The 26,927-nt window shown below is 31.3% G+C and overlaps 1 protein-coding gene across 17 annotated transcripts in view; it reads left to right on the top strand.

Annotated features, from left to right (window-relative positions):
- Pcdh15 (protocadherin related 15) overlaps nucleotides 1-21,072 on the top strand; it is a 716,528-nt gene extending 695,456 nt beyond the window's left edge. For 5 of the 17 annotated variants that reach the window (XM_077799351.1, XM_077799352.1, XM_077799354.1 and 2 more), the window contains 3 exons: nucleotides 916-1,068; nucleotides 3,420-3,425; nucleotides 5,092-6,574. In XM_077799351.1, coding sequence (XP_077655477.1) covers nucleotides 916-1,068; nucleotides 3,420-3,425; nucleotides 5,092-6,574 — 1,642 coding nt within the window. Of the gene's footprint in view, nucleotides 1-915; nucleotides 1,069-2,234; nucleotides 2,247-3,419; nucleotides 3,426-5,091; nucleotides 6,575-8,300; nucleotides 8,367-10,318; nucleotides 10,338-11,884; nucleotides 11,924-16,233; nucleotides 16,305-17,158; nucleotides 17,272-18,252; nucleotides 19,120-20,520 lie in introns of those variants that run through there. The other 12 variants (XM_077799350.1, XM_077799353.1, XM_077799346.1 and 9 more) reach the window with 8 other exon arrangements.
- The last annotated feature ends 5,855 nt before the right edge of the window (nucleotides 21,073-26,927 follow it).

Genomic DNA, 26,927 nt, shown 5'->3' with positions numbered 1-26,927 from the left:
GTTGTGCACTCTTTGGTTTGATGTATATGGAATTGAGCTGATTTTAGAATTGGATATAACTGAAGTAAATATGAAATAAAGTGTTCTAATCATTTGTACCCTTTAGCAATATGTGCCCATAATAATAAAAAAACAGTGATCCATCTCTAACACAAGAATCACAAGTATTCCTAAGAATAAAAAAAAAATACAACATCTAACCAAATCTCCCTTCTGTATGTGCACACCTCATAGCCTCTGTGAAGTAATGTCAAAAGTATTTGAACAGTTTTTAAATAACTTTTCTCAAAATAGATGAAAAATAAAGGAAAAACTATCTTTTATATGCCCCATTTAATGAAGATATCCATTAAACTTTTAATTATGCAATACAGTTATAAAATTATTTTTAAAGTTTTAATGGACATATAAAATTGTACATATTGATGGAGTTCCATTTATTGTTTTTATATATACATATATTGTGTAATGTTGAATTCAGGGTAAGCTTATCTGTATCTTCAAATACATATAGTTTATTTGTGTAAAAACATTAAAAATCCTTTTTTTCTACTTTTTCAAAATATACACTGCATTAGTGTTATCTATAGTCACCCTACTATGCAATCATACAATACTACAACTTATTTCCTTTAGCTGTAACTTTAAAATTATTACTTAATTTATCTTGCAAGTACTCCTATTAATTTTCCCCCTTCTTCAAGGAGCAAATATTTTAAAGAACTGAAGGACAAGTATAAGTCAGTGATATATATGAGGATGCTTCTGTCACAGTATCATTCTATGAGTTCAAATAATTATGTAAAATATTATAAGTGGGCTCCTCTGATAACTGAACATCATTATTAAGATAGCTTGCTAAAAAGCATATGATTTCTAAAAAGAATTTTACAAAACAATCTTACTTTACCCAAGACGGCAAGCTGAATGCACCAAGACAGCACGAATTCAGTCTGCACTACCTGCAGCAAAGCCAGTAGCACCAGCGCCCGCTCCAATGGCAGCGCCTCCGCCACCCCCACCGCCTCCAGGGGCACATCTCTATGAAGAACTTGGAGACAGCGCAATGTAAGTAGCCTTTCAGAAACTTTGAGAAGTAAATGGGTTTTGTTGGATACGATGTGGTGTGTTTAATTCTAACCAGATGAAGAAATGCATTTTCAGTCTATTGGACCGTTTATTTGATTTTTATATATAAACAGAAAAAAAAAGTTCAGAACCAAAGTTTAAAAGTAATAGCAAAAGAAAAAAAAATCTAAGAGAAAAGTAGTACTTGAGAAAACAATTATATATGTATTCCTAGGACATTAAAATTATATGGACTCTCTCTGATGCCATGGTCATACAGACATCATCCTCTAAAAAAATCTGGGGAAAAAGTTTTTACACATGAGATGAAAAATTAAACAATCCTGAAACAGTCATTCCTTATTTGGGATCAAATCCAACCCCCAATTTGTAATTGAAACTAAATTCTATAGTTTAAAATCATAGCCTTTTATAGGACACTATTTGGTGCCATTATATAAGATCTTAAGATCTGCATAAAATGAATCCACGTATTAAATGTCCAACTACATACAGAAAATACTTTTCATTATATTATTCTTACTTCTATTTCATTGAGTAACTGTAGAATGGTCACCAGTCCACATTAACATAAATTCAAGAGTATTCTGGGATTCCTAATCTTGCAACAAACATTGTTTAGTAATATTGATTTTATGAGTAATATTGGCACAATCTTTCTTAAAAGTTTCACATAATAGTCACATCTCACCTTTTTGCAAAAACTTTGGCAGAAACTATGACAATGTGTGGTGAAATACAGATAGATTGCTATGGTTGCTCAATATTTCTCCTATACTACTTAGAATCTCCAAACAGTATTAAGTCATATCTTTAAAAAAGACAACTTAGTGTTAAAAGACTTAAAAGCTGTATCTGTCAAATGATTGTATTCATATAATCTGATTTTTTTGGTTATGTTTAACTTGTTTATATTTTTAAGATTCAAGAGTAATTCTTTGTAATGTTCTATAAAACTACCAAGCATATTTATAAATGTTTGCATACAGCTAAATTAAATTCAGAAACCCTTTTATTAACTAGAATTTGGTTAAGTAGAGGGACTGAAACATATCTCTATATTTGTAGCATTTACTAGTAGGAGTAAAGCAAGCCTTAAAAATAATGAAATTCACCTGTTAATTAGAAAAATGGTTTAAGCAGAGGTATTATTATTTGTTTGCTATATTATAATTTTATACTAGATTCTGTCTAGTTTCAGTAATGTTAAAATTGTTATTAATGCTATTTTGACTAAAACCAAATTTAAAATTGTGTTTAATATGTGACATTCTATCTCTAAAATAATAATACAATATGAGGTATTTGCTTCAAATACATGTTTTCACTGTTTTTCATAAGTTGAAAATGAGGGTCTTTTTTTGAACTACTGGTGAATGTAGGAATTGAGCCAATATTATTTGATTCTCTTCAATCTCTTTAACCACCTCTGCCAGCAACAACTTTAGAAAGAAAAAAAAAGCAGCATGTGTAAAGTTAAGTGTGTTTCTATATGATAAGAATGAATGGTATGTGAGAATTTTAACAAAGACAGGCATCTGAATTCAAAGTAGTTTCAAAATGGTGATTTCCAAGAAGCCACATTTGTGAACTACTTTTACTAGAAAAATTATAATAGATTTAGTAAAATATTTTGTAGTTATATGTGTTAAAATATTTTAAGTTCTTTGTATTTAATTATCTTTAGGAAACGTTTAACATATCTATTCAAAACTTTAATAGGAATTCTAATGATAGGGTACTATAAAATAAACTGGCTCCAAGTGAATTATTTGAAATCATTTTAAAAAATAAAAAATATCAACTCATTTTGTAAATGTCTTCAATAAGTAATCAATAACTTCACATAGTTTAAAATTTGTTCTATAATAGTCATCATGGTACTTCACTTTCTCCCAAACAAAATGTATCTTCTTTAAAAATTAGTGTGCATTAATCTATTTGTTAGAGTTAAGGCATAGCAATTTGTAGTCTCATTTAAAATTTCTATTTTAGGATAATAATTATTCATGTTTCATACAGGCCATTATATATATATATATATATATATATATATATATATATATATATAATACATACATTGCTGGATATATTTTTGTGATAAAACATCCAAATATATACCATGTGATTTTATTTAGGACATTATTAAATATCATTCTTAATAAACACACAGAAAATATTTAAAAACTCATGAATTTTTTTCTTGAATATAAGTATTAAATGTTTAAAGAAATTCCTGTTAGTATTTTTATAATCATCTCAAATTAACTATAGTTAAAACTTTCTTTTTTCTATCACATGTTTTCTCTTTCTCACCTGTGGATACATAGGCATAAGTAAGTAAATAATATCATTCTAATACAAGGGCATTAGAAAATAGATGTGATAGAATAGATTAAATGGTATTTTACTATAACTACAGTGATCTTCATCTTTTACCACAGAATCATTTTCTTTTAAAAGGAAAACGTTATCTTCCACATCCAATTTACTTTTGGTGTCTTGAAATGCCTGAGCTTAAAACCAGTATTTGCAGTGACAAGCCTGGCTTTCAAGCTATCTTTGTTTTTAATTGAATACAAAAATATTTATAGATTCCCTTAAATTATAAATTATGTGATATCATTATTTAGATCATTTTGTCCAAGAGAGAGCAAATCAAGACCAGTTGTCCACAAAAGCAATGACCAAGTAATGTGCAGTTAAATGAATTTTTACATACTTTAAAAATGTCTCTCCAATATCAGAAAACATAAAAGTGTTGGCTGCCAGATTATTCCAAATTGTCAGAACTTTCTGAATCACTCAGATGGGGCTGAAACTCTAGGTCCATCACGTAGCATTCTTTTTAGAACTTGTGTATTTTTGCCACATGACATGTTAACAACTTTAGCTTTATACATCATTTTATTGCCTAAACTATTACCTTGATTTTTCAATGTGGCTATTTAGTTCTTATTCAAAATATCCCCCCTTTTATTTCCATTTTTAATGGAATGTAAATATTAAACAATTACTAAAATAAATTTGGTATTCTGTTTGCACTGGAGAGTAAACCCTAATTAGAGACAAATTTAAACTCTACTACCCAAACTTTCTGGAGGAAGGTCCCCAAGCTTTCAATAAAGGCACTTAATTTGTGTTCTTTGGCTTTTCCAAATTTGTTTATATCTCAAAGTTACCTATGATTCACCATTTACAGAGGAGCAAATCTTCAATGACATTAAAGCCATATAATTTTAACGTAAATATTCTCAATAAGGGAAGTCTTTTCTAAAAATTAAATGAAGGAAATACCAGCAGCTCCTCAGCCAATTGGCATTATTTATAATGTTTTAAAATTAAGTTAAAATTTAAACAAGAAAATCATCTCTCTTCAGGATCATAGCATAAATTCAAATGTGATTTTGAATTTTGTGAGAAGTCTCCCTCTGTGTTTGTGGACTGTTTATTCTCATAATCTGAAAAATAAAATATCCCTTTCTGTATTCTTTTGCAAAATTTCTCACAAATCAGAGTACTTTTAGCTCTAGGCCAGAATTATCGAGATGAAGGATAGTGGAGATATACTGATTCAGATACAGCCAAGGATCTTTTATGCATAACTGTCAGCTCTGAGCATCCTCAACAAGGACAAGGATACAGAATCAAAGGCCAAGTTGCTTGTCTTTAATTTGGAGCATTGTGATTTATCCATGAGTGAACTGTTATGTGAAGAGCTGGATACTTTGCTGTATCAAACTAACTGGGTTGGGGGAAAAAAAGCAGTCTAGAGACTGACATCTTTTTTAATAATTTTTTTTTATGCTACTCCCAACTCTCAAGATTTTACTGCCTTGTCTTTTTGAGAATAGGAATTTGAAAGTAATGTTTTGCTTCAGTAAATTAGTGTTGTTTGGCATTTTATATTTTGAAGTAGTAATGAGAACCATAAAAACATCTTTCTCATGAAAGCTGTCACAGATTGTTTCCTTACATTTCATTATCTTCTTTTCTTTCAAGTCTTTTCCTTCTCTACCATTTTCAACAAAGCAGGGGAAATAACTCACTCTCAGAAGACAGGACAAATCAGCAAGTTGTGATGCCCTTTTCTTCCAATACCATTGAGGCTCACAAGCCAGCTCATGTAGATGGATCACTTAAAAACAACCAACAGAAGTCTCCAAGAAAATTCACATTTCTATCTGATAAGGACGGCTTAAGTACTTATAACCCCCTTTATAAGGAAAAGATAGGTCCAATATCAACACATTCAGACATTTCCTTGAGAACAGATTTTGAAGACCCATTTTTAGTGGAAACACAAGTCAAGAGTCAGTCCCTGAGGGGCCCAAGAGAAAAGATTGAGAGGATGTGGAACCAGCCAGTCAGCTTACCTAGGAGACTGATGAGGAAGGTTCCAAACAGAGCAGAAACCATAGATCTCATGCAATGGCAGAACACCTGGCAAAAAGCTGAAAATAAAAGCAATGGAACCTACTCCTACAAAAATGGTAGTAGTAATCCATTGTTTACAACTGAAGATACATATCTGACCAAGAGAGAAGAAATAAGGCAAGGTGAACCACTGGCTATGAAAGAAACAGAACAATTGAAATCTCTAGCTTCAGACTCTTCATTTTCTTCTTCTTGGTCTCACCTCTCTTTCTCCACTTTGCCAACTATTTCAAGAAGTGTGGAACTCAAATCAGAGTCTGATGTTATCACTTCTCCTACTGAATGCTCTTTGGAACTTTCTCCTGCAAGCTCTTGCGTTTCAAATTCTTCAGTCTTTAAGAGACAGACACCCCCGTGTATGTTGGATATTGAAACTAAAAGGAACGTTTTTGAAAATCTTCCCCATCCATGTAACATCTCTGTCTTGTCTCCTTCCCCTCCTTCTCCTCCTCCTCTTCCTCCTCCTCCTCCCCCTGCTCCTTCTCTTGTCCTAACTCCCTTTTCTTTTTCCTTTCCTCCTCCTCCTCCTCCTCCTCCTCCTTGTAATCCTCCTCCTCTTCCACCTCTTCCTCGTTCTGTTCCTACTGTTTTTTCCCCTGCTTCTTTTTCTCTACCCCCCTTTCCTCCTCTACCTCCACCACCTCCTCCTCTTCCATGCCCACGGCCTCCTTCAGCTTCAGCTCTATCCACAGAGGGTGTTTGTATACCAGATATTAAATGCACTACATATATAACTCCTGCCAAGGAAATCAAAGCTGCTACAATGCACCTATCCACATCAAAATCAGTGTGTAAGACAGACCCTCAAAAAGAACCAAAAGGCATCCTCAAACATATTAAAAACTTAGCAGAACTTGAAAAATCAATAGCTAACATGTACAGTCAAATACAAAAGAACCGTCCACCCACAAACATCTCAAAACTTCAAACTTCTTGCACTTCAGAGATAACAAATATGGGAATCACATCTGAACAAAACCAGGAGAATTCAAACAATACCGTGGAGGGAATTGAAAAACAATCGCACAGTCAATCTACTGCACTGTAATGTTGATTTTCCTATTTTAACTGTGAATCTTTTGTTGATCATAACTTCAAGCTGAACATCAAATTTGAACATCAAAGAAGATTCTACTGTTTTACCCCAAACTCAATGCAATGCTGTTTTTTCCATAGTTTTAATTTAAAAGATTATTAACTTCATCACTACTAACTCATGTAGTAGATTTACCTTAATTTTCTTAACTACAAAGTAGCATTATTTGTCCTACATTTATTTGAAAAGTAAGTAATTTTAATCTGTTTTTGATGGGGAGATACGGGCAAGAAAGTTAGATACCCAACCTCACAAAAAGGATTGTTTATTATGTTGATGCTTTCATTTTACTTTTTGATCATTGTTTCATATGAATGTTCCAGGAAAAGATAGCCTATTAAAAATAAGCTAAAAGTCATACCATATATTCTGTTTTTCTTTTTTTGTTTTGTTCTCTTGAAGCCTATGTATTTGCTAGGAAGAAATACTTCCAAAGTAATATGCTATGTACTCATAACTGTAGGGGATAACAGGCTTAGTTGTTTCAAAATAAACCCCAGGTGCTATAATATGTAGTCATCTGTTTTCTTTTAACAACATCCTTTACTCTGGCTTGCTTTTGTCTTACTAGTATGTTCATAAATTTGATAAATCTTTTACTTTTTTCAATTGCTGTCTTATTTATTTCTCATTGTGCATTCCCTTCTTTTCTTTATAATGCAAATAAATCTTGAGATGTTGACTTTTGTAAGACATTTCATTGTTCCCACAAGTGTTTAAAGTGCTATTTAATTTTGCTCTGTCACATTATTATATCATCTCTTTAATTATAATTTTAAAGATTCTCCTTCAAAGAAAATATTTATGTCCAGTTTAATAAATGAAATAATATTAAATTTAAATACAAAATCAAGTGGTATTATATTTGGTGAACTATCACCAGTTTTATCTAGGCCTTTTGCTCCTTGTTTTCAGCAAGAAGATAAAAATTTATACTATGGAAATAAATTAGTTGTTAATATCTTAGAGCTCTATTCTTGTTAAATTTCTAAATATTAGTTAAACTAAGGAAAATATTCCTAAATTCTTCACTGAGCATATTTTAGCCCAATTTCATATTTATACATGCATATACATATTATTATATACAATGATATATATGCATGTCTGTATATGTGTATATAATGTATAGGATGTGACCATCAAGTAATTGCTTTGTTTTGCCCATAAAACATGTGGAATGAATTTCATCTAGTGGAAATCCCTATTTTTGAATGGAAGTACAATTATTTTTTTATTTCTGGAATTTTAATATTTTAGAAGATATGTCTGCCCAGAGAAAGGTACATTTGTAAATTAGCTCTATATGTATGTTCCAAGAAACAGCAGAAATATTTCAAATAATCTATGATTGTTATCATAGATTCTCTTATTTCTTTGAAATAACAGAAACTTCCATTCAAGTTAAGCTTGATAGTTAATTAAATATATTCACATAGTTTGAGGGGCCTACATTTTGCCATCTTAAAGATTTGTTCAGCCCTGATATTATCTGACATTTCTTTGAGAATTTGATCTGGCATTACTAATTAACAAGGTTATATTTTTTAAAAAAATCTAAGTTTAATTATTTTCATTAGCTCATCTGCTTCAGATTCTTTTCATCTGAAACAAGAGTAATTTCTTGCTTGGGGTTCTTGAACCTGATTTTTTTCTCTCTTTCACTGAAAAACTTCAGTTGGAGTTTTTGTTGGCAGCTGGTCATATGCATGAGAACTTGTGCTAGTTGGCGGACTCTGACAAGGTATTTTTCACAATTATGTGAGCATTTAATGTGAGTGTGTGTATTTTTAAGCTAATTTATATAACTTTTTGTGAAACTTAGAATTCCTTGATATTGAAATTTCTAACTAGTGACCAACAAAATATTATAACAAATTCAAATAATATTTTTGTGTAAGGACCTAAGCATTATTAAATTGTTATATTGCCTTTTTCTATAATATTTTAATATTTGTGTAATCTAAATTCTTTAATATTTTATAGTTTTCAAATGAAACATTCATTCTGTTTTATATTTAATAGTATTTCATTGACACATTGCATTTGGAGTTCTCTGAGTTCCTCATAAACATCAGTTAAAATATCTTCTGTAATATGAGACCTATAAATATTATTTGAGTATACAAGCTCAATAACCTAATTTCTACAACCTGACAACCAGTCTCTAAAAAGGGAATATTTTTATGTATATTTGTTGAGGTCCAATTATCATATAAGGAGCTATTAGATATCTTATTTAAAATACATATCATTGAATATATGCTAAAATTAAAATGCATCAATATTATATTACTGATTTTATAACTATCAATAGTCATGGTTTGAAAACATACAGGGAATTATAAACATTGACTCTATTTTGTAACACTTTTATTTCTTCCTTTGAGCTAAACCAAGCCATATAAATAACTACCTGAAAGGCAACAAAAAGATTAATGAAAACAGTATTTTTTTATGTCCATTATTCATGGAAAACATTGATAATGAATAGAAATTGACATATGTAGAAAATAAAGTTTAGGTTTTTTTGTATTTTTGTGTGATTCTCATGGCTCATTTATTATTATTAAAACCAGACTATGAGTTTTCTCTAATTTTTCTCTAAAAGAAATTGAAAGGAAGTTGAAAATGTCTAAATTTTTAAAAGCATTAGAAGGATGATCATTCCCACAAATATTAGCAGAAACATATAGGCACTCTATAAAATTTACTATAGAACTCTTTAAAAAAGTAGTATTTATAATATATTAACTTAACTTTATCACCAACAGTTTCAGCAAACAGTGTGTTAAAAACTTAAGATGCTTTCAGATAAATAGACTTTAATCTGATGACGACCTTGGAGTTTTTAAAAAATATTTTACAAAGGTTGTGTGGTTGGAATTCCTAATAAATCTTCACTATAGTAGTATGTTAACTTCATATAGTATGTTCAACAGCATCAATTTAATAATTTAGGTTAATCATTCAATTTATAATAAATATAAATTTCTTATAATTACTTACATTCACATTGAATATGCTGTGCCCTTTTTTCTTTCTCAAGTATGGTCAAATACTACACCAATTTGTGGTCCATGAACTTTATTAAGATTTATGCACTAGTGAATATTTGGCTATTATATTTAACATTTTGACTTTATTGTAATGATATAATTGACCCTTAAAATGTAGTCAATATTTTGAATTCATTATTCTTACAACTAAGTTGACATATACAAATATATATACCTTGCCATCATTTGGAAGATGAAACTCTAGTTATGGAGATAATTTTTCATCTTGTGCCCACTATATTCTTCATATATAAAAAACACATCTTTCTCCCACTGAATATTTTTTATATAGATCAAGGCTCATATAGAACAGAGATACATTGGATTATTATTATCCCAATTGATCACAACGGAGTCAAAAATGTGTGTTGCTATACACTATTTAGATAAAATAGTTTTTAGATAAAATAGTTGTTGTACATACAAAATGAGGGCTTGGGGTGATAACTGCTTTTAGTAATTCAGGCATGAAACTTTGGTCTTCCTTTCTTGTTCATGCCACAAAATATATTTCCCACTTAGGCAGTGTTTAGTAAAAGTTATCTATTTTACTCAGATTCTTTTAAATGGCCCTTATCTATAATTTAATCTGAAAATCTGGGTGTTTAATTCTTCTTTCTTTATTTCTGCCTTTCAGGAGAGGTTATGCACCAGAGGTAAGGGATTTATGGTATTATATCAAGATTCCTGGGAGATTATTTGTGTAATAGGCAGGACTAATATACATTGTTTTGAAGCAAGATTATTCTTCTTCAATTCAACCAAAGCATGCAAATAAACTGTTCTACTTCTTTTCTTTTATAAATGTTGCTTCTCTTCTTTGAGGTTTTAAGACTATGGTTCAATGGATAAACAAAGATCAATTGCTTACATTTTCAAGGATAAATTTATTTGTCCTGAATTACAATTGCTCAGTATTGTCATACTCCCTTAAATTCATCTTTCTAATATTATAATCTAATTTAGAAATTATGGGATTGCTTAATGTTTGGTCTTATACCAATCTAAAACTTTTTCTTATCACTATATTGGAATGGACTTTGACTTATTTATTTTAAATTCTGATTGTTACTACATTTAAGTTTTCTACTGCATTACTGTGACTCAGTCTACAGAGAACATACCTGGCACTTTCATCAATAGCATTTGGCTCCCTATATTATAATTAATGTTAACAATGAAGTTATTGAGAACCCAGTTAAATTTAACATATAGCTTCTTGGTCAAGAGAAATAAGTATATGACCTAAATGGCTTATACTTTAGGATGCATAAATCCTATATTATATAGAAATCAAGTTGAATGCCTGTATGAATTTCAGGTGTCAGGCATGATTATAGCATCTCAAACTAAAACTTCCCTCACCTTTAAATGAGTACCATAACTAGACTAACTCACTAACAGTTGTATTATAAGATGTCCAATCTTCAATTAAATATTTACTTTATTGTGCATGTTCAACAGATGTTTCATTCATGGAATTATCTCCCAGAATCTTCTACTCACCTTTCCAGTGCTTTCTTTAAGATGTGTGATATAATTATTAAGCCCCTAAGAGTTGATAATCCTAAATTTAAACTTTATGTCTTGGTCTCATCCTGTTAAAGTCTAAATCATCATGAAACTAACCATTTGTGAATGATTTCCCTATTCACAAAAGACTTTGTATAAAAACACCATTGACTTTTGATAAAAAGTAGAAGGAATGGGTATCATGTCTTGAATATGATCTCAAATACACTACAACTGTATCATTCTATGTGTTCTACTGTTCTTCCCAATGAATCTGATTATATTTAATATGACTGGAGAGAAAAAAAGAGGGACAATTTAAAACAAATATAAACTTGTTAAAAATAATTATATCATGCTTAAAGTGCTCTTAGAAGCATAAACAGTTCTTTGTGCTTTGAAACTTAAAAAATCTTTCTAGATTTTTTTTGTTACGGTTATTAAATTTGGTGTTAATTAAAACAATTATGAAATTAAACAAATGAATCCTTTATTACTTAGTGTTCCAATATAGAGAATTAGCCAAAATATTATTTAATGTTTTTGATAGCTGTCACATAAATAATGAGCCATAATCCCAAAGTAACCAGTTTTAAGCTGTAGCCTTTTTTTCCCCTCTCTTCTCAACCATAACCTACTTTTCCCATCTGAATTATTTTCTAAATCTTTTTCTTTTAATTTCCTTTGGCAGCAACAACAACTGCTGAGGCCTTCTCTTCTTAAACCAGAGGTATCAATTTTCATTTTCTTTTCAACCTTATTAAACCTTCACAATATATTTATGTGACTTTAGTACTTTTATGTTCATCTTACATGTAGACAGAGTGGGTGGCTGCCAGTATGGTATAATTTTACAAGAGAAAGAAAAACTCATTTCCAGAGAAATGCTAAACATATTTGATAACTCAAATTCCATATGTGTAATATCATTCTCTAGAAATTAGGCAAATAATATTGTATTAAAAATAAGCCATCTGGCTGGGGCTGGGGCTCAGTGATAGTATACTTGCCTAGCATGAGTGAGGCACTGGGGTTGAGTGTCAGCAGCACATATAAATAAATAAAGGTTTATAAAAAAACTGAAAAAAAATTAAAAATAAGCCATCATTGAATGAAGCAATTCATGTATCTGATCAGTATTTACCTAAGTATATAGAGATTCAACAGATCCATGCTTGAAGTCAGACCTAAATTAGGCAAAACCTAAAGAAAGAATGCTAACATCTGTCCTGATTCAAAATACTGTCTTTGGGCACATGTGTATTGCACAGTGTCTGTGATATTTTTTTTTTTCTGAAATGTGAAAAAAATTTTCAAGTTTATATAATAAATTCATATTATTTATGTATAACAGCCTATATATTGCCATAATTAAAAATAATGTAGTGCTTTTTTTAAAATACTTTTCTTTGTGATAAATTTAGTTTTTTATAAGCTACATTTATAAACATTTTAGTCCTTTTCCTTTAGAACAGAATCCTACCTTTTCTAAAGAGAGGCATTTCTTGCTTAGAATTTAGTCATCATAATCTGGAGATTGGGTGGCAGGGATATCCAGGTTTTAAAGATTTTTAACAAAAATTTACATGAAGAGAAGAATTTCCAGAATATAGAATTAGTAAACTCAAGGTTAAAGTCTAAACACCAATTATTAACTGTAAAAGCCCTGCAAGATATGCATCCTCCTGAACATCAATTTCATATTCTAAAAAATGTTGGTAGTAATGTCCAATATATTGATATCTAGTTAAGCAATTGGAATGTAGCAGGATGAAATTCAATAAATGATAGTTATAATAGTTGTTTTGGTTTACATAGATGTTTATAATAATAAGATCCAAATAAACTTTATATTCTCTGATCAGCAACAAATATTAATTTTTAAAATAAAATTAAATGTTTGATCTACCCATAAAATCATTTTTTAGTACATTATTTTGCATGATTTTCTAAAATTCAGTATTTCCCAACTAAAGAGATGCTAAAAGAGACTGCATGGTACATAAAGAGGAGGAACATTCCATTGAATTTTTAGGTCAATTCAGGGGTCTTACCAGTCACTAGGTCCTTCCCCAGTTTCTTAATTTCCTCTCTTTTCCTCTCTCTCTTTCCCTTCACTTCCCCTCCCCCTTCTTTTTGTTTTTGCAGTACTAGGGATTAAACCCAGTGGCATGATAATGCTATTACATCTACTACTTCTTTAGTATTTTGTAATTTTTATTTTAAGACAGGGTCTTGCTAAGTTACCCAGTCTATGCTTGTACTTGGGATCCTCCTACCTCAGCCTTCTGACTCACTGGTGTTAATAGAGTGCACCACAGCGCACAGTCCTCGGTTTCTTTTTTTGAAGTGATGTTTCTCTACTCTTCATTCATGAGCTGCATAAGCATTCAAAAGGCATAGTTCAAGTCACTCTTTTCTGTTAATTTCTATCCTCTTTTTCCAGCTAAGTCACTGCAGAGTGACTGACTGAGTCAAGACTCTCTTGCTGAGTTTCCTGGGCACCTATGCCAGTCCTGTCTCTGCTTTATTACACTTTCAAAGTAATTGATGCTGGATATATAATGTAGTTAGGGAGAACTAGCCTTACTCTCTCTCTAGGAAAAAAGAACATGTCCATATATTATTATCAGAATTTATTAAAATTCTACTTTAAAACCACTTGAAAGTCTTAATCTATGTATATTACATTAAAGACATATTGGTCAAGAAGTATAAATGTATTGATTCTGAGTCTTAGTGCATTTTAAAAGAATGAAAGTATTACATTGTTAGATGACTCAAAAATGTAAGTTTACCATTGTGTTATCATTATCTTTTTTCAATTTTTTAGTTTGAACAACTTAAATCTACACTATTACTTTGTTTTAATTTCTTACTGTTCTTTCTTAATCCAATCCCATTTCCTGCTTCTTATTTTTGTTGCTATTGTTGTTGAAATAAATCCTGTAGCTACAAAGAAGTGCAAATCCTTTCATATGGTTACATATAAAGAATGCCCAAACACATTTTACCAGATCTCTAGAAGCTCCTTTATGTTGACATCCAGATACTGATTTCCCTTCTCCTAATCACTCAACTGGCTTGTAGCACACACCTTAGTCTGTTTTTGAACATACAAGCTGAATAATACAGTGTTTTTTATGTGTATGTGACTTCTTTTGCTGATCATTCTGTTTGAGAGATTCACCTGTATTGTGGTGCATTTAGCTCATGGGCTTTTGCATTGGTTCTGATTTTTTTGCTGTCATGAATAATGCATTTTGGTGCACAAGTGTACATAATACTCTTGGGTATATAATTATAAATTGAATTTATTTGAAAGATGGATACATATATTTTACTATTATTGACATTTTCCTGAGGATTTTACCAATTTATCATCTCTCTAGAATTGTATAAAGGTCCCAGTTATCCCATGTTCCTCCCAACACATAGTATTGCTTATTATTATTATTTGTAATTTCTGTAATTTTGATGGGCAAACTGATCTAGTTTTAACATCATAATTGAATATCTCTGCATTTGGCTCAAAGTATTTGTAAACTGTAAAGTTGTTATGTAGATTATTAGTAGAGCAGAAGAGTCACAAACTTTAAATAACTATAGGAACCAGAGAATGCAGTTTATTAGATGCAAAACAAAGGCAGGTGGCAGATTTAAGATGATAATGAGTATAGTTGTAGCATAGTGTGGTTGAATAATATGGTTGGGCATGGTGTAGTAACCAAGAGAGAATATGGTTACCATAATACCATCTAGATCTTTGACATGTAGAAACATGGTATTTGTGCTGCCCTCTTTCTGCTTTTCAAGAGAAAATAAAAACCCATATTTTTGGTGGCATTCTCTAAGGGTTGATGGCAAATAATTCAATATTTTTAAATCAGTTTGGCCAATCTTAGCAAAAATAAAAGTCATTATCTATACTTATCTTGCAGGCTATTAATTTCCACACTTCCTAATTGATGTAATTGTGGTATCAGAGAAGGGCAATTTTTTTCCCATCTCATTAGTACACTTGGATTAAGGAAATTAATTCTTAGGAATAGCATATAATCTTACATAAATATCAACCCATTTTCCTGTAGATAGCTATGCTTTTTCATCCTCTTATTCTATTGCAAATTTAATTTGATTAGTCATTTCTTAACATGTCAAAACAGAATTTAAAAAGCAAATATAAGGAAATTACATTTAACATTTAATTGTTGTTGAAAATTATTCTAATATATATTCCTCAGGAAAAATATTTTTATAAGAACATAGTTGAAAAAAATCAGTATAATCTGGAGTTTAGAAGTAGAAATGTTGACAGGATCCCTTCATTTAAAGAAGGCCTTCGCCAGGTGTAATAATGCATACCTGCAATTCTAGCTTCCCATTCAGGAAGCTGAGACAAGAGGAGGTCAAAGTGAGGCCTACTTGGACAACTTAGCAAGACCCTGTCTCAAAGTAAAACAATACTTTTTAAAAAGTCTTAAATCCAGAAGTAGCATTAAGTGCCTTAAAATGTAAACATCCTTGGGAGACATCACACAGTAACTCAGATTCTTATTAGTGTATAAATTATTATTATCAAAAAATTTTACATAAAGAGTTTAAATAAATGGGAGAATAGTAGAAAACCATTGGTGGAAAGATGAAAACATGCTACAGATAATGTTATAATTTTTGTCAATTCCAAAGGCTATTAATAATGTAATTGAAGATACAATTAAGTTTAACTGTCTTTTTGTAATTTTAAAAGTCATTCAGGAATAAGTGAATATACTCATTTGAAAATATTGAGATTTTTAATTAGGAAAAAGTTACTTCCTCTTCCTTTAAGTAAAATCTAATTATACAATCTTATTTTTTGTGAGTACTTGTGGCCAGAAAACAAACAAAAAAGGAATGTGTTTAAATAACACTTTTAATTATAGTTATTTTGGCAGGAATATTTTCAGAATCATCAAATTCTAGGTGTGGAAATCTTACTTCGAGCTGAACTGTGATAAGAATTTGTTTTCAAATGCAATTTCTCTTTTTGAACAATAGGAGTTATCCATGGAGTCTGGAATTGATCCTGGCCAGGAATATGGACAAGATTATTACAGTTATGAGCATGGGTACATCTTCAGATTTTTTTATTCAGAATCTTATATAGTATTTATAAATAATAGGAAGCCATTTATTGATTTTTTTGCTAGCATTTATTATTTCAAAGTCATTTCATTAGTTTTATGTTTGAAAAATGAGTAATGTATTTACCTTTAATTTCAATCAAGTTTTAAGCATTTTTCTATTTGGCATATATTGTAATTTTAGAAATGTATTAAAATTATTTATATTTATTTAAATGTGAAATAAAAGTCAAACATATTTGCTCAATTCCCAAATTCACCTTTATCTTCATGTGATATGCTTAACATTTTTTAAACCAGTCTAGGTAAAGTTTTGATCAAAAATGATTAGAAGGTGGAAAACATACTTAAGAATCCAAGAACAAGTATTTCAAAGGTTATTTCTCCACATGTACACTTCACTGCTTAAAGGAATGCAACAGAAGAATGTATAGCCATTGTCAACCATGTTTGAAAAAACCTTCAGTGTAAATATGTAGACTTTATGTTCTGAATCAGCTATTGTACTTTCAGAAGGAACATATTTTGTGTCTTACATTATTCACTTCATTAAGGAGCATTATGCCTTTTGTTCTCATTCTATTCTCTCAAAACTTATATCTAAAATAACTCAACTCTCTTTATTGTTATTCCAGGGTATCATTATGGCAAAAATCTTTGGTCATCAGGTAGTAGTTCTTACCCTATAGTTTTGTAGCTAATTTAAAAGGAGCCTAATAGATGCTATATAATATCTGTAGACTGAATGGTGAAGAAAAAGAAGAAAACAGAGATCATTCATGGTAGATTATACATATACCACAGGAAAAAAATACTTAGGTTTTTAGTTTCTTTTACAGGTATGAAATGCCTCAATATGGAAGTCGACGTCGATTGTTACCACCTGCTGGACAGGAGGAATATGGTGAGGTGGTTGGTGAAGCTGAGGAGGAATATGAGGAGGAAGAGGTAAATTACCATAATTCCATTATGTGGGATAATATTGAAGAACAACATTTTAAATTCTATTTGTCTACCAGTATAGAGACTATTTCTACCTTTAAAAAATCCTATTCATTTACCAATTGTTTTCCACAGAAATTTAACATTGCTGGTCATTTTATTGCCTTATCTATGGAGGGAATTAATTTTAATAGTTTAATCTGTTTCCTTCTATAAAGTGTTAAATATCTGGAAAAAGCTACAATAATTTTGTTTCCTAAAATTGTAAATATTGCTCCATGAACTTAATATATAATCAAATATGTTTAAAAATATACAACACAATGGCTACTTTTGTACCTACACTGCCTAACATATCTAAAAATCATGAAAAATAGTCTCCATCTTTCAATCATTGGAAAAGGATAAATTATTTCTACCTACATATCTGAGGAAATTATGTAATCATGCATAAATTAGTATGAACCAATTTTATCAAATTCTTTGCCTACACTATTAATTTGGCAGATTTATCCTCTCCCCCTCAATAATAACAAATGAATGGCCCAGTAGGCCTAACCTGTTCAAAATTTAAGAAAATAGCCAATTTTTATGTAAACTTTTAGATAAACTAATGTATTTTCATGACTTTAAAAGACTCTTTATATCTTTAGCTAAAGGAAGACACAAGAAGCTACTGCCAAAATCTAGAGATAGAAAGGAAAGAGCTAGTGGCTATTTCTTTCTAGATCTAAATGCAAAAAAAACTTTGAATTAAAAAAATGACATATCACTAGATTTTCCTAGATAGCCAAAAGTAAAACAGTTTATACTCACTTAATCTACCTCTATCTATACATGGTAGAGAATTTTGTGATGCTTTCTGAAATTTTGCTTGGGTGAAGTTATCTCCCTGCATATTCTTTCCTACTACTTTATACATGACATGGAACAAGATCATACCATAGCTATTCTCACACTGACATTTCAATTGCATTCTCACAATTTTCAGGAAAAGCCAAAGAAAATTACAAAACCAAAAGTTGAAATTAGAGAGCCTAGTGAGGAGGAGGAGGAAGTGGTAGTAACTATTGAAAAGCCACCTGCAGCAGAGCCCACATACACAACATGGAAGAGGGCCAGGATATTCCCCATGATCTTTAAGAAAGTTAGAGGACTAGCTGATAAAAGAGGCGTCGTTGACCTTGAGGGTGAAGAGTGGCCAAGACGCATGGAGGAAGAGGATAAAGATTATCTGAAACTAACTCTAGACCAAGATGAAGCAACAGAAAGCACCGTAGAATCAGAGGAGGAATCCTCCAGCGATTACACTGAGTACAGTGAAGAAGAATCTGAGTTCAGTGAATCCGAGACCACAGAAGAAGAATCTGAGTCTGAGACGCCCTCTGAGGAGGAGGAGAGTTCCACTGAAGAATCAGAAGAATCCGAATCCACAGAGTCAGAAGGAGAAAAAGCTAGAAGAAACATTGTGCTTGCAAGAAGGAAGCCTGTCGTGGAGGAAGTCAAGGAAGTCAAAGGTAGAAGAGAGGAGCAGCCCAAAGAGCAAGAAGAACCCACTGTAGAAGAGGAGGAGGAACACCTAGGAGGAGAAAGTGACCTGGCCCCTGTGGAAGAATCTGCAGACCTTGACGCTCAGGATGTCCCTGAGGAGGGAAGTGCAGAATTAGCTTCTGTGGAAGGAGGCATAGAGAGTGAAGAGGAGTCAGAATTAGGCAGTAGTAGTAGTAGTAGCAGTAGTAGTGAAAGTCAGTCCGGAGGTCCCTGGGGCTTTCAGGTGCCAGCCTATGACAGAAGCAAAAAGGCAAACCGAAGGAAGTCTCCAGGAGCAAACTCTGAAGGTTACAACACAGCCCTTTAGAAGAGAGAACAGTAGGTGGGACTTTTGCAGTGATGAGTGCTCTTGCGTGCAGTGCCTTCTGTGTGTTCTCTGAAACGACTCTTTAAGGGCAGTTAATTGACCAGGATTTTGATCTGACTTAAGATCAGAAGCTTGCCAGAAAAGCGATACATGATATCCAAAGAAATTGGTATATTAGACTATATTAGATTAAAACCCACTAAGATTTCCTATACTAGTAAATAGGAACACATGTAATTAGCTAGTCAATGCTTACTATTTTTTCAGCAGGATTTTTATTATGCAATATGACATTAGGTGTTATCAGTGACACCTCTCTATTGGAATGAATTTTATATAGAGATAAGAATAGATTGATACATAATCTGTTGGAATGGATCAAATAGCTACATGGAGAGATGGTTTGTAGCTGCCATTTTCAAATGTTAGAAGTTAAATAAGATAACATATGAAAAATCGAATGTTAATATCATTATTCTGAACTGGGTTGTTTAAAACCATATTGTAGGAGTCATAATATTTTTTATCTGAGCAAGTAAACATAATAATTTTGAAATAGACTGACTCAGTGCCAAGTATTGAGAGTTCACCTAGTCCAAAAATGTAATAAGGCTTCTTTGAGAAAATGATATAGAACAGTTCAACCTTTGCCCTTTGCCCTTTCTAATGTTAATTGGAAAGAGACAAATAATTGGTGAAAATTTCGATTGTGTTTCCGTTGCTTGCCAAAGGAAAGTTTAGAATAATTGGCTTTCAGTTTTATGTACTATTGAATAACTTGTGTACTAATACTAAATAAATTATGCAATCTGGGAATATATTTTCTAAGTTAACAAAGATCTGAATGGAATGACCCAGAAAACCAGGACATTTCAAGTGAATGAATGCATTAAACATACAAAATTTTGGCTAACGGCATTAAATAAATTAGCAGGCATTGAATAAATTAGCAACTTTGGATTTAAAAACCATTTTTCAAATATGGGGAATAGAAACTTTAACATGAATGGAATAATCTACTGCTGTTCAATGCTTCCAATTTAACTTTCCTGAATAGTCAGGCAACTACAAAACAATGGATTAGTTCCTAAGTTAAATATAAATAATACAGTTTTCTTTTCATGTAGAATAGTAATTTGATCTAAGAGCATGTGTTTCCTGGAATGTCTGCTTCCTAGCTCAGCAACACTTTATTCAAATATATCATGTTGTGAAGCCAATCAAGAATTTGTGAAACTAAACTGACGTGAATAAAGAGTTGCTTCCTTGTACCCCTCTTGACTTATTTACATTTGATAACTTTCTACATAACACTTTTTAAAGTTTCACAGGCATTGTGTTCTTTGTCTCTTTCACTCCTTTGATAATGACTAACACTTTTTTTTCCTTTTATTTTGTCAGTGGGCAAGAAAGAGAATGATCAAGTTAGTTGTTGATCGAGAATATGAAACTAGTTCAACTGGAGAAGACAGTGCTCCGGAATGTCAGAGAAACCGGCTTCACAATGCTAAGATCCACAGTAATATCAATGGCAATATATATATTGCACAGAATGGTTCTGTGGTGAGAACCCGCCGTGCCTGCCTCGCTGATAACTTGAAAGTTACCTCCCCTGTCCGTCAGGGGAGGCACTTTAAGAAATTAGAGAAGTTGGCAGTGACACATGAGGAGAGTGTACCTCTGAACACATTGTCCAGAGGGCCATTTTCTACTGAGAAAATGAACAAAAGACCAACGCTGGTTACCTTTGCCCCTTGCCCTGTGGTAACTGACAGTACAGCAGCAAAGTCATTGGGGAACAGGCTGAAAAGCACAGTGGAACAGGAGTCCATGGTTGACAATAAAAACATCAAGGAGACTTTGGAATTCCATAGTGACCACACACAGTCAGATGATGAAGAGCTTTGGATGGGTCCCTGGAACAACCTCCATATACCAATGACAAAACTGTGACTGATTTTTTAAAAGTTATTTTAATTTTTACTTCAGTTTTTAATGAACTGTGCTTTTTATTGTCACTGAGAAAACAATGTATGGGATTTATATCATGCACACAAGCTAAAACTTTGAACAATATGCTTTAAAATTAAAAAAAAAAAAACAGACAGATTTGCACTCACATTTGTATCAATTAATTGTTTTTCCCAGAAAATCTTTTTGGACAGAATCGATTCACTAAAAACACATCATTCAAACATTTAGCTATTTTGTTGGCTTTTGAATTATTTTTCATTTTAATAAACACATAATTTACTAAGTAATCATATTTTGTTAATTAACACAAATTGTGCTTCATTTATAATTTCACAACACATTTTTCAGTACATATAATTTTATTTTCTATAGGCAAATGGGGAAAATATTAGAGGATTTTTATAGGTAACAGGTTTGTACAATTGTTGTCTATATTATCCCATTTTTATTTTTTAAATGAAAGTAGTAAAGGTGAAAATCACCTGTAAATTATTCTGAATCATGGGTTTACTTTTCTTATTATCCATTTTAAAGTTTTACAGATTTTTACACACACACACACGCACACACACAGACACACACACATATACACCTTTGAAGAAACATGGAACACTTCAGGTCATGTCTTTTTTTAAAAATTTAATTTACAATTTTACTTGGTTCCCCCTAAAAATACATTATCCATATTATACTTTGAGATCATTTGGTTTAGCTACTGGAAATTAAATAATTGGAGCAACAAAACAGTCTCTCACCCTCAGTAAAAGCTTACTGAGAAGTGGCAAAGGTCAAATAGGCAATATTGCATCTAGAACCACAATTTCAGTGTGGAAGTCATGGTAAGGCCAGAAAAGTCTCACATTAATGTCACTGGACATGAATATTTTATGAACCCAGCAGAAAAGAATTTGGCAGAGTTGCAAATTTATATAATATGTGAAATGCCTACAAAGGCTATAAATCCATAACTTCAAATGCATTATTATATTTAACTTCTCCCAGCTCTGGTTTATTTATAGACTATTTTGATGCACATATTTATGTGCCTGTAGTTCAGAGCCAGAAAATTATTGCCTGGGCATTTTTTTTTTAATCAAAGAACAGTTGTTCATTTTTCACCACTGAACAAAGCACAGAGTTTTACCATTAATAGAAACTACAATAAATTATTCTTTTAGAAAAACTTGCCTTGTGTGTTGCATACCCTCCAGATGTAGAAAGATGAAATAATATAGTTTAAGAGAATTCAGAATTCTATTGACTATGACTTAGTATGATAGAGATATAGCTCACCTCAAATTTTGCACAGATTTCATTTACATTACTTCATGCATGCTTAGTATATGGTTGAAGGATTGAATAATACATTATTATTTATACCCCTCTTACATTTTTCACACTTTAAAATACAATTTCCTTATTTCCAAAGTGTATTACATAAATGTGCCAACATATATTACTAGTATGCTTTCATTTCAGATTTTCAAAAGTATTTGAAGACAAATACAGTAATATTTATTTAATTTAATTGGAAATCAATGCATTTTTACACCCTTGTTAGAAAAAACTATAAACATTAATAGAAGCTTGTTAGAAATATAGAATCATGCCCTCACCCCAGGCCTCTCAAACAAGAATCCACATTTTCACAAGATCCTAAGGTGATTTGAATGCACATTGAATTTTGTGAACCAATGATCTGTACTATTGAACTCCAGGGCTTACTTGTTCAATCACCAAAACAATTGTTTTTACTATAAAATAGTTTATGTAGAAGTTAGATTAAGCATATCTTGTCTCCCTATGAGCCCAATCAGATCACTGAATATAACTTAGTATTTTTTGTTTTCTGTTCCAAGGTCATCTGAACCAGTATTCCAAATATTCTCTCCATATAGCTTTACATATTTTTTCCTTCAAATTTTGGCTATAAAATTTAACTTGTTGCTATTCCTTTCTCAAAAATTTTCTTCTAGTTGCAATTTCTAATATACTGGTGGGAGATATTGTGCTTTATTCTTGTTTACTGTTATTTAAAAATTTATTAAGTCTGATATAGGGATAAGGTATGTAGATTTGGGCAAAAGCTGTGTGATTCTCAGAAGCATTCTTTGATCACTGTTGGAATCTGGACATTGTTCTGGAAATATGATGTTGGCAGAAGACTAATATCCTGACAAATGAGATGCCATTGTATTTTCTGGCATACTTTTTACAAGGAAATAGGCAAATATTATATGCTATTTAATCATAAATATTTCAGCACTTTTGAAATGATCGTTTTAGTAAAATTGATCATGAAGTTAATCTATACCTTACTGGAGATAATGCAAAAATAAGCAGTATTTACACAGATCAACCAAATAAAATATTTGGTCAGTATATTTTGGGGAATGGATGGAGGGCAGCAAAATTAATACTAACTAAATAAATCTGGACCATTTGAATAGTTACTTTGATAAAACTCTCACTATTTTATAAATCCTTGACTCAGGATTAAAATTGTGGAACACAGGGGAAATTATCAAGTATGTTTAATCTTAAGAATAATTCATATAAATGACCTTTCTATGTAAATATTTATAAGGAAATTTATGGTTATTTTTCCTAGAAGGGCATAGGAATTCATTTTAGTTTTAATCAGCCCAGCTTTCAATAATGCAAAAGAAATAGCAGATCATCACTGATGAGAGTAGACTGATATAAGAACAATATTGCTAAAACCATTGATTTCAGGAGGTCTTATGGGCATTAAAGAATAGGTGAGGAAGAAGGAGTATATCTGATCAAGGTGACACAGTCATTTGTCACACAATGACCATCAAGTCATATTTGTTGACCTTGTTTCTAGACTTATCTTTTCTATTAATTAATATCCCTGACAGCTGTCATAGAATTGCAACTATAGGTTGGCCAAAAGCATCTTTGTTGAATACATGAAAAAAGTTTGCCTTGAATTTTATGTTATGTGTTGCTCATGTTATTAAACCAAATTGTAACAGGGATGTTAAAACATGTTACTTACCATAAGTAGGTTCTTCCAGATGGTCATGGTAGTTACTATTAAAGAACTGTTAATAATATTTATGTATTGTAGAGTCAGAAATAATTGAATATTGATTCTTGAAGGAAGATACTTTTTTCTGTTATTTCATAATTCTTGCTTTTTCTCTTGTTCTTCTTCATTCAATGTCTGCACTTTATACCATAAGTGGGTCTTATGTACCACTTCAATTAACTAGTAAAATAGGCAGAAAGTGCTAATAATCTATTCTCAGGGCAGATGCCTATAGGTGCCTGCAAATAACACAGCGATAAGGCTGAGGGATAGGTTCAAAATAGTATTGAGGACCTCTATTTTTATTGATAGTTTCTCCCTATTTTCAAATGATATGTGAATTTGTTTTACCTTTTAATTGTGTTTTTTCATTAATTGGCCTTGATCTTTATAATCACAATCTTTCGTTTTGGATTGGTACTTTTTTTCATTATAACCAATTTTAAGTTTATGGTAAGTTAAGCACATGTATGAAAGAATTGAACATTGTCTATAGTTTGAAAAATTATTAGCCTACCCACTGCTTCCTCAATTTCTTTATCTAAACACCGGTTCTTCCTTAACAAATATTATGTTATTACATAAAGAATATGGATTAGAAAGTTTAAGTTAAAAATGCATTACACAAAATGTTTCAAAAATAAATTTGCATTTGAAAAAAATGATTCCTCATTATTGTGTCAGATGGATAAAATCAGTAACCATTGTTTTGTGTTTCAGTTTCACAATAAAAAGAAAACCCTTCTCTGGATATTCTTACCTTATGATGTTTAGAAGTATATTTTAAAGCTCCTAACTATTCTATTCTTTTTCCATTTCACTCATGTACTTAAGCCACCCAAGTTCTAGAAAGAGTGAGAATGTGCTTTCTAACACCCTATTTATTCATAGAAACATTTTATAATCAAGTAAACACTGCATACATTCAGTCAATTATGTTCACAGAAATGCCAAATGAGAGCATAACTGTATTAAGAAGCTGTGAAGATATATATATATATATATATATATATATATATATATATATATATATATATATATATCTGTCTGAAATGTGAGCTCCTTTTCCTGGATACATGCAGCTCTATCTTCTATCTTCCCAATACTGCTAATGACACAACAATTTCAATTGTCTTTTAAAATAAATAATCTTAAACCATTTTAAACAAAGAGAATTTTTGCCATTTTACCCTTTTGTTCTACCTATTGTAGAACAGAATTTTATTTATCCATATATTTCCAATGCCAGCACACCTCCTTGAATAAATTTAACAAAAATATTTTATTAAATAGAGTGAATGAGTTCTCACCCTACCATTTTATAATATGTCCTATTGTGTCAAACATTTTAACATTCATCTCATTGGAAAATGGCAATATAGACATCTCCAAGGCAAAGAAATAAAACAGATATTTAATCTAAGCATGTATTTGCTGGCTCTTTGATGGTATATTAAAAGAAAAGGTTATAAATTTACCGTGAATTGTCTTTCACAGATTTGCCCACATTTTTATATTTTACTTAAATGGCTAATGTAGATTTCATTAACCAATTCACATAGTAGATAATTTAAGTTATAAGAAAATATTATTTTTCTTCTATGGGACTAATAAAGGTATATGCCTTTAAAGAGAAATAAAAGGAACCTATAGTTTTTTCCTCCTCCTCCCTCTCCTCCCTCTCTTCTACCTTCTCCCCTTCCCCATTCCCCTTCCCCTGCCCTCCTCCTCCTCCTCCTCCTCCTCCTCCTCCTCCTCCTCCTCCTCCTCCTCCTCCTCCTCCTTCTTCATTATGCCTCTGATCAATTTAAAATAAGAAAAGCACTGCTAAAAAGCACTGTGAGAAGGTAGGCTACAAGGAGGACTGTTTGGGGACTTTGTATCTGTGATCCAGCAGAATGCTTTGACACCTGTCATCAGATATGACACATTTCAACTTAAACACCTTAAATATACCTTTAAAGTTGTGGTGGTATGTGCCTGTACTGCCAGCTGCTCAGGAGGATGGAGAAGGAGGATTGTAAGTTCAAATATAGTCACAGCAACTTAGTAAAGCCCTATGCAAAGTAGTGATGCTGTATCTCTCAAAATAAAAATAAAAAGGGCTTGGATATGGCTCAGTGGTTTAGGCACCCCTGGGTTCGGTCCCTGGAACTGAAAAATAATGATGATGATGATGATGATGATGATGATGATGGTGATAATGTATCAAATTAACAAAGATTTTTTTGAGGTTTGGTATGAAAGAGACAAGATATTTATCAAACTCTAGCCGATGTTGAGCTGTTCTTTCTTCCTAATTGCAACAGCATTATTTGCATAAATGAGCCCATTCAGAAGTTTTGGAAATGTCAAATCTTCATGACTCTTTTTGACTTTAACCCATTTACTTTTTATTCCCTGTAAGATTTCTTTGCCTTGCCATATCCTACAAGGAATTCAGAATTCTCTAATCTTACAAAAATAGCAGTTATAGTATAATGAGAGTGGAAAAAAGGAGAATTTTGGCAGGCTTAAATGAATGATAAAAACCAAAGTCTACATACATTTATATTACTTTAGTAATATATTAAATTCATCAATATAATAGTGCATTAATCTCAAAATATTGTTTTTACATATAATACATATTTTATTCATAATGTAAATACTAACATATTTTATTCATAATGTAAATACTAACATATTTTATTCATACTATTCCCACATAAGATAGTGCATTGTTTTCAGAGGTATATATACATTTACATAAATAAATTAATATAAAATTAAGACA

The sequence above is a fragment of the Urocitellus parryii genome, chromosome 5 (genome assembly GCF_045843805.1).
Source record: "Urocitellus parryii isolate mUroPar1 chromosome 5, mUroPar1.hap1, whole genome shotgun sequence".
Lineage (NCBI taxonomy): Eukaryota > Metazoa > Chordata > Mammalia > Rodentia > Sciuridae > Urocitellus > Urocitellus parryii.
The sequence above is the reverse complement of the archived record's forward strand: the minus strand, read 5'-3'. Positions and strand labels throughout refer to the sequence as shown.